At 65.8% G+C, this 14,120-nt stretch overlaps 1 protein-coding gene across 1 annotated transcript; it reads left to right on the top strand.

The window, feature by feature from the left end:
• The first annotated feature begins 43 nt into the window (after positions 1-43).
• RNPEPL1 (arginyl aminopeptidase like 1) lies at positions 44-9,846 on the top strand. The gene is made up of 11 exons (XM_032389459.1): positions 44-577; positions 3,907-4,047; positions 4,469-4,620; positions 5,136-5,252; positions 5,453-5,688; positions 5,933-6,046; positions 6,445-6,557; positions 6,832-6,940; positions 7,909-8,139; positions 8,213-8,355; positions 8,846-9,846. The coding sequence occupies exons 1-11, from the start codon at positions 44-46 to the stop codon at positions 9,131-9,133; spliced, it is 2,178 nt and encodes a 725-aa protein (XP_032245350.1). The 3' UTR covers positions 9,134-9,846.
• Positions 9,847-14,120: the final 4,274 nt, after the last annotated feature.

The raw sequence follows: 14,120 nt of genomic DNA, 5'->3' as shown, positions 1-14,120 counted from the left end.
CGGCGCGGCCGCCGCCCATGGATTTCACCTAGCGCGGGCGGCCATGGCGGCGCAGTGCTGCTGCTGCAAGGCGCCCGGCGCCGAGGCCGCGCCCGCCCGCCCGCCGCCGGAGCCGCCGCCCGCCCTGGACGTGGCCTCGGCCTCCAGCGCGCAGCTCTTCCGCCTCCGCCACCTGCAGCTGGGCCTGGAGCTGCGGCCCGAGGCGCGCGAGCTGGCCGGCTGCCTGGTGCTCGAGCTGTGCGCGCTGCGGCCCGCGCCCCGCGCGCTCGTGCTCGACGCGCACCCGGCCCTGCGCCTGCACTCGGCCGCCTTCCGCCGCGCCCCCGCCGCCGCCGCCGCCGCCGAGCCCCCCTGCGCCTTCGCGTTCGCGGCCGCCGGACCCGGGCCCGCGCCGCCGCCCCCGCTGCCCGCCTTCCCCGAGGCGCCCGGCGCGGAGCCCGCCTGCTGCCCGCTGGCCTTCAGGGTGGACCCGTTCACCGACTACGGCTCCTCGCTCACCGTCACGCTGCCGCCCGAGCTGCAGGCGCACCAGCCCTTCCAGGTCATCCTGCGCTACACCTCGACCGACGCCCCGGCCGTGAGTCCGCTGGGGCCGGGGCGGGGGGCGGGGGGCTGGGGGCTGGGCTCGGGGTGCTCCCCGGGCAGCCTCTCCTCGCGCTGCCAGGTGAGGGGGCCTTAACCTGGGCTCCGCGCCTGGGGCACCTGCGGAGAGGGCGGGGCCGGCCTGGCCCTGGGGCGTCCGTGGCCTCGGGCCTGGCACTCCTCCTCCTGGCCCTGGAGTCCTGTTCAGGTGCTCTCAGTGATTTCCAGCGGATGCCTGGGGAGTTTTTAGGAGCCTTGGACAGAGTGAGAGTCCTGGTGTTGGCCAGTGGGTGGGGGGGGCAGGGGACAGCATGCCACCAAGGGAGGCCTCTCCTTTCAGTTGTGCCAGAGTTGTCCCTGCCTGGGGCCAGGGCAGCTTCCGGTGGGTACAAGCCAGTCCATACATCTGCCTGAGCCCGGCACTGGGGCAGGCCAGGGGGTGGTGTCAGATGTGGAAGGGCCTCCGTGTGACCTAGGTCTTCAGAGGACTTGGGGGCAGCTCATCTATTCTCTGGAGGTGGCTGTGAGGGACAGAGCTGCCAGAGCCAGAGAGGGCCGGCTTGGCTCTGGGCCTTGGGCCTTCTGGGTGAGGATTGGCCGGGGCTGCAGCTGGGTGCCCCCGCAGACAAGCAGGTAGGCTCTGCGGGGCTTTGGGCACGGAACACCCACTGCCCCAGAGGCTCTGTCGGAAAGCCGAGGCGGCTCAGGTCCGGCTCGGTGGCTGCAGCACCGCTCTGCCACCGTGAGGCTTTTAGGATGGAGCAGGGCCTTTCACTCCTGCGGCATGGGGGTTCCCTGGGTTCCCCCCACGTACACAGCATGCACACAGCTCTGAGACGCCCTGGGGGGTTCCATCTGTCCCTGTCTGTAGCATGCAAAGGGACAGGTGGTGTGGTGGCATCTGGCCAGGGGCCACCAAGGTGACATCTGGGTGGGAAGAGCCCAGACCAGACACACACCTGTGGGCTTCCTGCATGATTCCCAGGAACCCTCAGCAGGCCCTGCCACCTCACGGCCTACCCTGAGCTCCCACGAGTCTGCTAGCTGCTGGCCCCTGCTGCCCGCTCAGGTCATCTGGGGCTCTGACAGGCGGCAGATACGCCTTCCAGCATGGCAGTGAGAACGAAGAGACGTGCTTCTCCCTGACCCTGATCTGTGAGCTTGGAGCCCTTGTGTCTGGTCCACTCAAGACCATGACCAGCAGAATGGTGGGTCCAGGACCCTTGGCAGGCTGCTGGGGATCGGGTCAGGCCAATAAGAGCAGCCGTCCTCCCTGGGCTTTCTATGGCCTGGGGGCTGGAGCGGGGAGGGGCGTCATGGTCCCCACAGATGGTGCAGCTGTGGGCTTGGGGACAGGGGCCTGGCCTGCAAACTGGATCACTTGCAGAGGACAGAGGGTTTGGCCCGGGGCACCCACCATCATGCAGGAACACCACAGGGCTCAGGGCCTGTGCACGGAGTCCCCCCTCTTCCTGGCTTGTTCTAGGCCTAGATCCCTAAACCTGTCCGTGTGCCAGTGCAGATGCTGCTTCCTGGGAGTGGGGCCCCACACTTCCAGAGGCAGTTTGTCTCTTGCATCCCACTCCTGAACCCTCCTACCCCCCCTTCCTGGGAGTGGGGCCCCACACCCCAGAGGCAGTTTGTCTCTTGCATCCCATTCCTGAACCCCCCCACCCCCTCCCCCAGCAAGAACAGCTTTCTTCCTTTACTGTGGCGTCTGGAGTCAGTAGCCCACTCCTTCACAGCCCCTCAGCAGCTGCACCTCTGCCCCTGCACCCTGAAAGGATTTGGCGGCTCGGCTCCGGGGCAGGGCCCTGCCCGCCTGGGGGTTTGCCCCAGCCCACCACTCCCAGGGAGGACTGTGGACCCCATTGGTCTCTGCTAGGCTGAGGGGAGACCAGTGCTGGATGGGCCCTTTCTGGCTGGGCTGAGAAGTGGACACGGTGGTGGGAACAGGAGGCCTGAGATGGGCAGAACCTGAGGAGGGCCCCAGGGAAGGGAGGGGTCAGTGGGAGGGGAGGCTGTGGTGGTGGAGCAGGTGTGAGGGGAGAAAGCGAGGTTGAAGGGGGTCTGGGGACTGCGGGGACCCATCCCCAGCATGGGCCAAGGACCATCTGTAGCAGGATCCACTACAGAGTCTCCTTAATGCAGATTCCTGGGTGCTGGCCCCTGGCAGCTCTGGGATGGGGCCCAGGACTCTGCAGTTCTGAACAGTCTCCCCAGACAGGCCTTCTGGACATCCGGGGCAGCCTGGGGGGTCAGCAGAAAAAGAAAATGCCACTGTAAGCGTCCCCTAGTGAGGGAACAGAGACATAGCAGCCCAAAGGAAGTTTTTTAAAGAAGCCGGTGAACGTTGGCCAGGAGTCTGGCCAGAAGCAGATAGGTAGCCCTGCCGAGTCTGGGAATCCACTTGGGTCCGAGGTCTGCGGGAAGGGCAGCCCCTCCTGGGTGTGGCGGTCCACCACTCCTGTGATCTCAGCATGAAACACTGCGGGTGGCCAGCAGCCGCCGTGGGTTCCACGGACCCAGCACTTGCAGAGGCTGTGGGGGGTCCTGGGAAGACCCCTCTGTGCTTGGTCACCGAAGCGGACAAGGAACAATCCAGTTTGCTCCAGCGATCACGGGCCGGCAGAGGGGAGCGTGGGGAGAGCAGAGTCAGGGCCCTACATACGCCCCAGTGGCCCTCCCATGGCCACTCCTGGCCTGCCCGGCCCATTCCTCTCCAAGTGCCTGGTCCCATTCTCAGGGGTTCAGGAGCTCCCTTCCAGTATGTGGAGTCATCAGGAAGCTCCAGTTTTCTCCCATTTTCAGTTCTTGGCTCCCTTTCCTCGCTGCCAGCCTATGAGAATTTGGACTTGGGTCTTCGACGGTGCTTCAGTTTCCCATCGGAAGCTGGGATGAGGGGCTGGGGCCTGGAGACCCCCTGGGCTGGCCCCTGGGCACCTGGCCTCCTGCTGGCCATGCTCTGGGTCAGCTGCCCTGCCTGCCTGAGGGGCGGGTAGGTGACAGTGACCAGGAGCGGCTCTTGGCCCTGGAGGAGCCCAATCAGGCCATCTCCTCCCGGGCCGCCGCTGTCTTCCTCTCCAGCTGCCGCCCCCAGAGGCTCTGGGCCGAGAAGCCTGAGCAGGTCCCCAGGTTTGGGGCCCGCTCCTATGGCCCTGCTCTTTCCAGGAAACCTGCCCAGCTTCCCGGAAGCAAAGCATGGTTGGCAGGGGTGTCCTGGCATCCCCACGTGCCACCTTCTGGTGGGACAGGGCCCCCTCTTGCCTCGCTGTGGTGGGGACGGTGGCGCTGGCTGATGCCCTGCCCACCGCCTGCCTGCAGATCTGGTGGCTGGACCCCGAGCTGACCTACGGCAACGCCAAGCCCTTCGTCTTCACTCAGGGCCACTCGGTGTGCAACCGCTCCTTCTTCCCCTGCTTCGACACGCCTGCTGTCAAGTGCACCTACTCGGCCGTTGTCAAGGTCAGCGTCCCCGGCCTGGCCTGCCTCCTCGCCAGCCTCCGGGAAGGAGCCCTAGTGTGGGAAGGGGCAGCCTGATGGGGGTTCCCAGCAGAGCATGGGGCTCTTTGTGATGAGAGGTGCCCTCACAGGGATGTGGCTCTCAGGCCCAGGTCGTGGGGCTCCCCGTCAGGGATGTGGGGCTCCCTACCACAGATATGGGGTTTCCTGACCCAGGGTGCGGAGTTGCCAGTGGAGAGAGGGGTCCGCCTGACAGGGGGCGTGGGATTTCTCATCGTGGACATGGGGTGCCCTGTTGGGAGATGTGGGGTTCCTTATCATGATATGGGGTTCCCTGACTGGGTTGTAGGGTTTTCCACCAGAGCATGGGTTTCCCCATCAAGGACATGGGGTGCCCTGATGGGTGGGGCCTCCTCGCACGCAGGCCCCGTCGGGGGTGCAGGTGTTGATGAGCGCCACACGGAGCACCTACGTGGAGGAGGAGGGCGTCTACCGCTTCCACATGGAGCACCCTGTGCCCGCCTACCTCGTGGCCCTCGTGGCCGGGGACCTCCAGCCGGCAGACATCGGGCCTAGGTAGGGCCACTGCTGCTTGCTTCCTGCAGCAGCTGCTGCCACGGGGGGCCCAGGCTTTGGGGAAGTCCCGCCACGGGCCAGGCATGGGGCCCGCATCTGTGGCTGCCCCTCTGGGGATCCCGCAGTGTGGGGACCAGCCCTGCCCCCCCCTTTTCTTGCTTCCACCAGAGGCCATCCCTGCCAGGCTCCTCTCACCCCACCCACCCCCAGACCAGAAGCTGGGGCCCTCGGCCTCCTTAGTGCCCTCCTCAAGCCCGTCCTCCTGCTGGGACCACACAACAGCCTGACGCACCCTCAGGCTTGGGCGGGTTTTTTCAACGCAGCCCCCCCTCGGCGTGTGGCTTGGCCGTTGTGGTGGGAAGGGCCTGCATGGTAGCCCTCAAGTGAGGTGGGGCAGCGGGCTGGGCGCTTTCTGAGGTGTGGGTGGTATTTGGGCCAGAAGGAGAAGGCCGGCCTGCTGGGTGAGCGGGGTGGGTGCTGGTCAGCCTCTGCCCACCCTCTCTGCCCCGGAATAGGAGCCGTGTGTGGGCCGAGCCGTGCCTGCTGCCCACGGCTACCAGCAAGCTGTCGGGCGCGGTGGAGCAGTGGCTGAGCGCGGCCGAGCGTCTGTATGGGCCGTACATGTGGGGCAGGTACGTCCCGGGCACCTGGGAGCCTGGCTGGGTACCGGGGGGGGGGGGGGCACGGCCAGAGGGCAAGTCCCACCCTCCTGAGGAGTAAACGGGGGCCTACAAGGAGGGCCCCGTGTCTGACCTTCTGGGGAGGCAGTGCCGCTCACCACCCAGGCCCACGGCCCTCTGGGGTCACCTGCCCGGCCTCCCGCCCTGAGCAGGTACGACATCGTCTTCCTGCCCCCCTCCTTCCCCATCGTGGCCATGGAGAACCCCTGCCTCACCTTCATCATCTCCTCCATCCTGGAGAGTGACGAGTTCCTGGTCATCGATGTCATCCACGAGGTGGCCCACAGCTGGTTCGGGAACGCAGTCACCAATGCCACGTGGGAGGAGATGTGGTTGAGCGAGGGCCTGGCCACCTATGCCCAGCGCCGTATCACCACCGAGACCTACGGTACTGCCCGCGGCCAGCCCGGGGTGGCAAGGGGGGTGGCAGGAGGCTGGGGCCACAAGAGGCTGAGAGCCCAGCCTGTCCCCCAGGGTGTGGTCCTCCGACATGTGTGTGTCCAGCAGGGTGGCCTTGGGTCGGCTCCACAGAGCTCAGGGTGGGGAGCACCTGGGGCAGCAGCTCAAACCTGCTCAGGTGCTCAGGCTGCCCACCCCCCTCCTGCCTCCACTGCCCCCCTGCCCCCGTCCAGGGGCTGCCTTCACCTGTCTGGAGACAGCCTTCCGCCTGGATGCCCTACACAGGCAGATGAAGCTCCTCGGAGAGGACAGCCCAGTGAGCAAGCTGCAGGTCAAGCTGGAGCCAGGTACCCACTCCCACCAGGCCTCGCCCTGGGCCCTACATACGTCACCCTGCAGGGCCTCCCTGCCATCCCTTGCTTCCTCTGGCTAGAGCCAAGGCCAGGCCAGGTGCCCCCAGCCCTAGGAAGGCTTCCCCTAGGCTCCCTCAGCCTGCCACCGCCTCTCCTGGGCTCTGAGCACTGGCCACCGTGATGTGTGCGCCCTCGGTTTCCACCAAGGCTCCCTGGGCAGGGCAGGCCCCACCACTGCACTCCTAGGGCATCCAGATACGTGAGGGCCCTCAGCCCTTCCTGCTCCGCAGTGCCTGACCTCCCCCACCCCCAGGCTCTCCCCACCCCATCCCCTCCCCATCCCCTATTTTGGGTAGGGGCGCTGCCCAGAGCCAGGGCTGTTCCCCTTGCAGGAGTGAATCCCAGCCACCTGATGAACCTGTTTACTTACGAGAAGGGTTATTGCTTCGTGTACTACTTGTCCCAGCTGTGCGGAGACCCCCAGCGCTTTGACGACTTTCTCCGAGTGAGCAGCCCTCTCCCTGGGACAGGCCCTGCCCTCTGCCCACCCTGAGCCCCTCCCTACCTCCCAAGGCTGCCTCCTGTCCTGGAGGTTGGCGTGGAGTCGGGGGCACCTGGGAGCAGCAGGGCGGGACGCCGCCTCCTCCCTCTAGCGCCCTCCCGGCTCCAGCCACTTGGCATGGCCCGCATGGCCACACAGTGCCTCTGTGCCCGCCCCGCTCTGGTGGGGATGGTGTGCCCGGCCCCCGGGCCTGCTGAGCCCTGCCCCACCTGCGCAGGCCTATGTGGAGAAGTACAAGTTCACCAGCGTGGTAGCCCAGGACCTGTTGGACTCCTTCCTGAGCTTCTTCCCAGAGCTGAAGGAGCAAAGCGTGGACTGCCGGGCAGGTGAGTCCCACTGCCTGCCATGTGTCCGTGGCCACCCTCAGCCCACCAGGGGAACAGAGGGTGTGAAGGTTTGGGGGGGGCTCTACTGCACAGGTTACTGCTTCTGCCTAGGGAAAGGCCCCTTGGGTTCAGCTGTCCCTCCTTCAGCCAACCCTGGCCAGATGGCGTGAGCCTCGGGCTGGGACACCATGGGTGCAGAGGGGAGAGTGTGCTTCCTATCCTGATGAGGCCCAGGAGGCTTCCCTGAGGAGGCAGCACTTAGGTCAAGCAGGCTGAGCTAGCCAGCATGTGCAGAGGACCTGGGGCATGATTGCTTGGGCAGAGGGAGGTTTGCCTTGGAGCTGTCTGAGGCTGCTGGCCCGCTTTTGTGATGCCCATAAAGATATCTCTGGGGGTCCAAGGGCTTGGGGCCAAAGGAGAGACTGGAGGGTTCTGACATCTAGGGAGAGGCCAAGATTTGCTGGAGAGCAATGAGGTGCGGCTGGCTGGGGGGTCTGGACAGGGTGACTGCTTTGGAAGCTTTAATAAGTGCACCAGAAGTTTTCGGCGGTGGGGAATGGGCAGCACCTGCCCCCAGAACGGCCCAGGGCTTTAGAGCAGGCTGCTGGCCAGCCCCCCGTTATGTTTCAGAGCACCCCCCCACACACACCCACTCCTGCCATTCACCGCCCCCATCACACTCCCTGGCGCTGAGGTGGGGTTTAAAGTGCCTCACTGTTTGGTACCCATGAGAGGCATGGAGGGACAGGGGTACCTCATTCACCAGCCTGAGTCTTTGGCCTCCCCATGCTCCCTCACGGAAGCCACTCCTCTGGCTCAAGGTAGCAGGTGCTGGAGCTGACCCCAGCCTCCCCAGCTGCCTCTGCCCTGGGGCTCCCAGGCCCTGGGATGGTCACACCCAGGGACATCCTCGGCATCTGGGGTCTCCTGGCTTGGGTGGGGACCCCAGGATGGTATCTCCCCTGCAGGGCTGGAGTTCGAGCGCTGGCTCAACGCCACGGGCCCACCGCTGGCTGAGCCGGACCTGTCTCAGGGATCTAGCCTGACCCGGCCGGTGGAGGCCCTCTTCCAGCTGTGGACCGCGGAGCCTCTGGACCAGGCAGCCGCCTCAGCCAGTGCCATTGACATCTCCAAGTGGAGGACCTTCCAGACAGCGCTCTTCCTGGACCGGCTCCTGGATGGGTCCCCGCTGCCCCAGGGTGGGTCCCGCGGCTGCCAGGGTGGCTGGGTGGGGAGTGCCTGCCCAGCCCTGACCTGCCCATGGCCCCGCAGAGGTGGTGATGAGCCTGTCCAAGTGCTACTCCTCCCTGCTGGACTCGATGAATGCCGAGATCCGCATCCGCTGGCTTCAGATTGTGGTCCGCAACGACTACTACCCCGACCTCCACCGGGTCCGGCGGTTCCTCGAGAGCCAGGTAACGACCACCTGCACAAGCCCCGCCCCCACTGCTCCACCCAGCCCTCCACTCCCACCTCACAGGCTGGGCACCCAGGAGAACGGGGGTGGGGGCCGTGCTGGGTCTCGGTTGCCCCTGGGGGGCGCACACCAGGTGGGAGGAGCCGGACCCTGTCAGTCGTCAGGGAGGCCATGTCCTCCAGAGGGAAAGCTGGGAGCACGGTCTGGAGGTCTAGGCCCACACGGCCCTGTGCCCGTGGGCAGCCCCACGCCCGGCCTGGCCCCAGGGCTGTCTGAGGGTCCCAGGCCCTGTTACAGGGGCTCTAGCCTCCCCACTGCACACGGCTGTCCCCCGTCAGTGCCCCTGAGTCCAAGCTCCCTGGGGACGAGGCCTCCGCAGAAGGCCCATAGTGGTGTGTGGGTTGAGAGGCCCTGGGCAGCCTGAGTGCGGGCGGGGCGGGGCGGGGGCGACAGTGTGCCCCCCTCCCCAGATGTGCCCCCCTCCCCAGATGTGCCGCATGTACACCATCCCGCTGTACGAGGACCTCTGCGCCGGCGCGCTCAAGTCCCTCGCCCTGGAGGTGTTCTGCCAGACACAGGGCCGGCTGCACCCCAACCTGCGCAGGGCCATCCAGCAGGTCCTTTCCCAGGGCCTGGGCCCCGGCGCCGAGCCCAGCGTGGAGCAGGCCAGTGCCGGGGCGGACTCGGAGGTGGACGCAGACACGCCGGCCCTGTTGCTCGGGGACGAGCCTCCCAGCAGCGCCATTTCTCTCAGGGACGTCAACGTGTCTGCCTAGCCCTGACCTCCCAGACACCACGATTGTGCCTTCCGTGGCCCGGGCATGCCGGGACCGTGCCTCGGCTCTGGCCGTGAGCCCCCCGGGGCGCACGCCCCCTCCTGCGGGCTCTCCCAGGGACCCCCTCATGGCCGGCGATGCCCGTGGACCTGGTCCCCCCAGCTCTCTTGCACTGCAGGCCCAGAGAGGCCAGCACTCGCCATGCCTCCCTGTCTCGACACTGACCGCCGGGCACTGCCCTCAGGGTGACAGCCCCGCAGTCCCCACGGCAACTGCCACACTGTGCCTTACATCTGCCGCGACGTCCAGGCTGCACTGTCCCCACGGCGTGCCTGCACCCCGCAGAGCCCTGCACCCCGCCCCGGAGGTCGGCAGCCTCAGCTGGCCCCTGGCAGAGGACAAGGACACAGACATGCCCTTAGCGTAGGGCCAGGGGACACTGAGGAGAGGGTGGACCTCCCTGGGGAGGGGTCCCCGGAAAGCCTTAACCCCTCAGGGAACATGGGGTCCTGGGCCCCAGGGGAAGTGGGACAGGACAGTCTGTCTGGTGGCTGTAACACCCCGACAGGGAAGAGGACAGGTGGGGCTGGTGCTCTTTGTAGGCCCCCCGTGCCGGCAGAGTCTGGGGGCCCCGGCAGTCCAAGCTGGGCTACCCCGGGGACCGCTGCGACAGGGTCACCATGATTGCCCCATTAAAACTCCACTCTGCAAACAACCTCCCAGCCTGTTCCCCCGACTCGTCTTCCGTGGACACGGGGCTCCCCTGGGGTGGGGGCCAGGAGCTGTGCATGGTCTGTCCTCTGACGAGGGGAGGCTGAGGGGGCCGAAGGGTCTTCCTCTGCGCTCCAGCCACTCCTCGCTGTGCCCTCAGAGGCCCCAGATCCTGCCCTGCAGCCGGGGCTTCTGAGGACCTGCAGCAGCTCCCCCCAGTCGGGCCCCTGGGCCAGGTCTCTGCTCCCTCCCACTGACCCTCAAACACCGAAGCAAAGGAGGCCGCTTGTCACCACCCTAGCTCTGGGCCTTTCTCAGCAGCGGCCCCCATCCCAACCTGGCGTAAAGGCAGGGGTGCGTGGTGGGGGCGAGTTGGTCTTGGGTGACGGAGGGCAAGGGGCCGCAGACATCCACGAGCATGGGTGCAGCAGAAGCTACGGGTGAGATGCGGCCCAGAAGGGGACACGAGGCGGGGACTCCACTGGGCGTCCACCACGAAGGGGGACGACTAAGCAGTGGGCCGTGGGATGAGGAAGCCACTGAGACCAAAGGCTGAGTCCAGGCTCTGCTCAGGGTCGCCCACGGGCTCAGCCTGACGGGGCCGCGCCACTGGCCAGTCCCAGGCACAGAGCCCCGCTCTGCACAGGGGGCCGGGACGCGGGAGGACTGGGAATGGTGGGCCAGCAACCCCAGCACCGCCACGCCCAGCCGCCCGGTCACCAATATCCCATCAACCCTTCCGCGCTCTAGACCCCCCCACCCCCGGCAGACGGCCCAGTCCTCCCCCGCCACGGTCATGGTGCAGCCCACAGCCAGCATCTCGGTGGTCTCCAGGAATGTGGGGATGTGCACGAGGGCTAAGTGGGGCCCACAACCCAGAAACTTGCGAACTGGAAGGCCAGTCACCCGCCCTGCAGGGAACAGGGACGGGGCCACGGCAGCAACATCCCCGCAGAAGGGGGAACACCCGGCAGCCCCATAGCAACCCTAGCACCCTGCAAGGGACCCAGTCCTGCGAGTGGGGGCCCGGTCCCGTGCTCTCGGTGGCCCCTGGCTCCGACCTCAGGAAGGTCCGTTCTCTTCCTGAACCAGGTGTCAACCAAGAAGCCCTCCGTGGGGCTGAGCTTCCTTCTCAGCCTCTTCCCTGCAAGAGGGAAGGTTGTTTTCAAGTCTCTGTCCCACGCCTTTTAGTCCTGGGCTCTGGGTCTCTTCGGCAACTGGACTCTCAGCAACACGGACTTGCCCGCCTTCCTGGGGCCCTGCTAGGTGCGCTCGGCTCCCCGCCCGCCCGGCGGTGCCCACGTGCTCTCTCCCGACTGCAGAAGCAACTCCCAGCCGTCACAACTGGGGGGTGGCGCCCATATCCTTGACCCTGTCCTTGTCACGGCCCGTCCTGGCCCCGAGCTACACTCTGGGGCGAGCGGCCGTGCTCCCAGCCCCGTGAGGCCCGGCGTTCCTGGGCTCTCGACACTCCCCTTCCCTGCAGCCTGGAAGCCGGGGTACGGTCGTGGCCCAGCGCCCCCCCGCCCGCCGTCTGGCTCCGTGCTGCCCGTGCCCCACACACGCTGCGGCTGCTCCCGCCAGACCCGCGGGCGCCTCGCGCACCGTCTGCCCCGTGAGTCGCCAGGGCTGGCCTTGACCGGGTCGCGCCGCTGCCTCACAGCAGCTCCCGGTCACGGCCCGGCCGCCCCGCGCCACGGCACCCGAGTCCTGTGTTCTGATCGAGGGGCACCCTCCCCGGGGCCGGCTGCTCGGCCACGGGCTAAGCTGCGCTCCAGCAGCGAGCCCTCTGCGATGCCAGCGTGTTCAGCGGGGGTGTTTCTCATTCGTGCTGCAGCTGGCGGGGGGGCGGGGGGGGCTTTCCATCGCTGTGGTTCCTCAGGGGCCACCCGTGCTGACGAAGCAGAGGACATCCGGAACATTCCAGACACCCTGCCAGAGATGAGCGAGAGCTGAGGAGGGGCTCACACGGGCCCCGGTGAGGGCACGCACTGGGGGGCCCGCACAGCTCCTCCCACCACGTGCAGGGAAGGGGGGTGGCAAGTGGCAGTAGTGACCCCCACAGGGTGAGGGCCGAACGCTGGGAAACAGCTGCATTTTCGGGACAGAGAAGGGAGCAGCCGGGCAGGTAGGAGAGCGGTGTCAAAGGAGCCAGGGGCAGGACGCCCAGAAGGGGGACAGCAGGGGCCTCGAGCAGCGGCTCTCGTGGCCGTGAGGAGAGCTGACAGCCGAGGGAGGTGGGAGGGAGGCCGCGGGCTTGCATGCGGAGACTCTCTGGTCCTAGGGTCCCTCAGGCCGCGTCCTGTGCAGTCCAGCCCGCCCCAGGAGTGCTCCCCACTCAGGGACTCACTGGGGGTAGGTCCCTCCCCTAAGGCCGGGTGCCTGGGGCGGAACTTCAGGTCGAAAGATAAGGCTTGGTCCGGCACCCCCGGGAGAGGGTCAGCACCCACCAGACCAAACTTACACCCGAGGGAACAGCAAGCAGGGTGGTCAGAGGACGACGTCACAACACGAAGGAAAGCCTCAGCCACGGGGGGGGCTGAAATATGCCATAAAGCAGGGGTCAGCACTTGCGGGACACTGGGACACACAGAAAAGAACCAGGCAGAGGTTTGGAAACTGTTTTAAGGAGCCATCACTAAGATAAAAAATGACCCCCCCCCCCAAAAAAAAGAACACTTGGTAGAAAGGTCACAATGCAGAGGGGATTCATGGGCTGGAATACGGGACAAAGAATGTTCTAGAGTTAGCAAAGGAGTCTAAAGAGTAAGTACAGAGGAAATGTGAATTTCCTCAAGACCAGGTGGTCACGGAGAGACGGATAAAGCCACACAACGTTCACGCGAATCGAGGGCCCTCACTCTGCCCTCGGCTCGCCCTTCCTTCCACAGCTGGGCCCCCGGACCCCAGCCTCCCCTCTGCTCCCCACCACTCTTCCCCATCAGCCCTCCTGGCCCTGGCTCCCGCGTACCTCCCACACCCAGCACAGACTGTCCTTCTGCCAAGAGAAATCTAATGTCAGCTGTCAGCCGTGCCCCCGCCCCTTCTCAGTAAACCGCCACCCGCCCAGACCCTGGGAGAGCAGAGGCCCCAGAGCAGGAGTCAAGAGGGATGATCTACACTGTGCTCATGACAACACGGGAATGCATGACCCCTAGAACCCCTCCAGAGCAGGAGTTAGGGGGAAAATTCCTATTAGGAGCTTGTATTATTTTTATTTTTAAAAAATGTTAACCTACACCACCACCGAAAAGAAGCCATTCCTCTGTCGCAGTGAGCAAAGTGAACTAGGTCTGCCTGGCTTGGGCGCTGTGTCCTCCCCACAGCGGTGCTCACCTGGCCCACCACCTCCTCCCTTTGAAGCTCAGGCTCCTTGTCCTAATATGGGACAGTGAAACCTGCCTTTTGGATGGGCAAGGACAAACTCAACACTCATCGTGTTCAAATGAGTTCGACCCTTCGAGCCCTTAGGGGTGGATGCAAACAAGGCAGAAATAGCCCTGTTCCAGCCCTGCCTGGGAATTCCTTCAGCTCGAGCCTTCCAGCCAGGGAACGGGAGATCCAAGCTTCTAGGACCCAACTCCCACTCCACCCCAAACGATCCCACAGAGAAGCAGTCCGTGTTCTCACTGACCGCCCCCCACGGCCGAGGACCGTGGCCCTCACTGACCATTCCCTGCCCCCGCCCCGGGCCAAGGCCAGCCATACACTTTGCATTCTTTCTCACTTAATCGTCACGACCACCCCGGGTCCTCTGTACCACGGGGTTTGCGGTTGACACAGAGGCCAAGAGCAGCCAGGAGAATCCTTGCGCAGGTGGCTTTAGAGTGGTCCAGGCTCTGGGCTGCGGCTCCAGACACCTCCTGGACCTGCTGGGGTGGCCGCCCGGGTTCCTGCCATCCCTGTGTTCTGACGGCAGATTTAGCTCCGGGATGGGCACGGTGGAGGCTGCGGGCCTGGCTAAGCTGGGGGGCTTTGCACCTGTACCCTCCCCTCATTTGGAGATTCCCAGGGAGAAGGCCTTGCCCAGAGGAACAGGTACCCTACTGCCCGCAGGACCAGGACATTGGGCCCCTCTCTGGCCTCTGGGGGTGGGACCCAGGGCCTGCATGGTTTTGTGGGCCAGAGACTGCTCTGCGATTCAGACCTGGCCGTGTGATGGAGAGAACGCCTGCCCCTAGTCTGAGTCAAGGCATGTCCCTGAACAAAGGCTGTTCTTTTGTGAGGAGTCCCATGAGCTTCCTAAACTGACGGGGCACAAAGCCAGCCCTTCTAC

This window comes from Phoca vitulina, unplaced genomic scaffold, assembly GCF_004348235.1.
Source record: "Phoca vitulina isolate PV1807 unplaced genomic scaffold, GSC_HSeal_1.0 scaffold1, whole genome shotgun sequence".
In the NCBI taxonomy this organism is placed as follows: Eukaryota; Metazoa; Chordata; class Mammalia; order Carnivora; family Phocidae; genus Phoca; species Phoca vitulina.
This window is presented reverse-complemented; position numbering and strand designations above follow the sequence as displayed.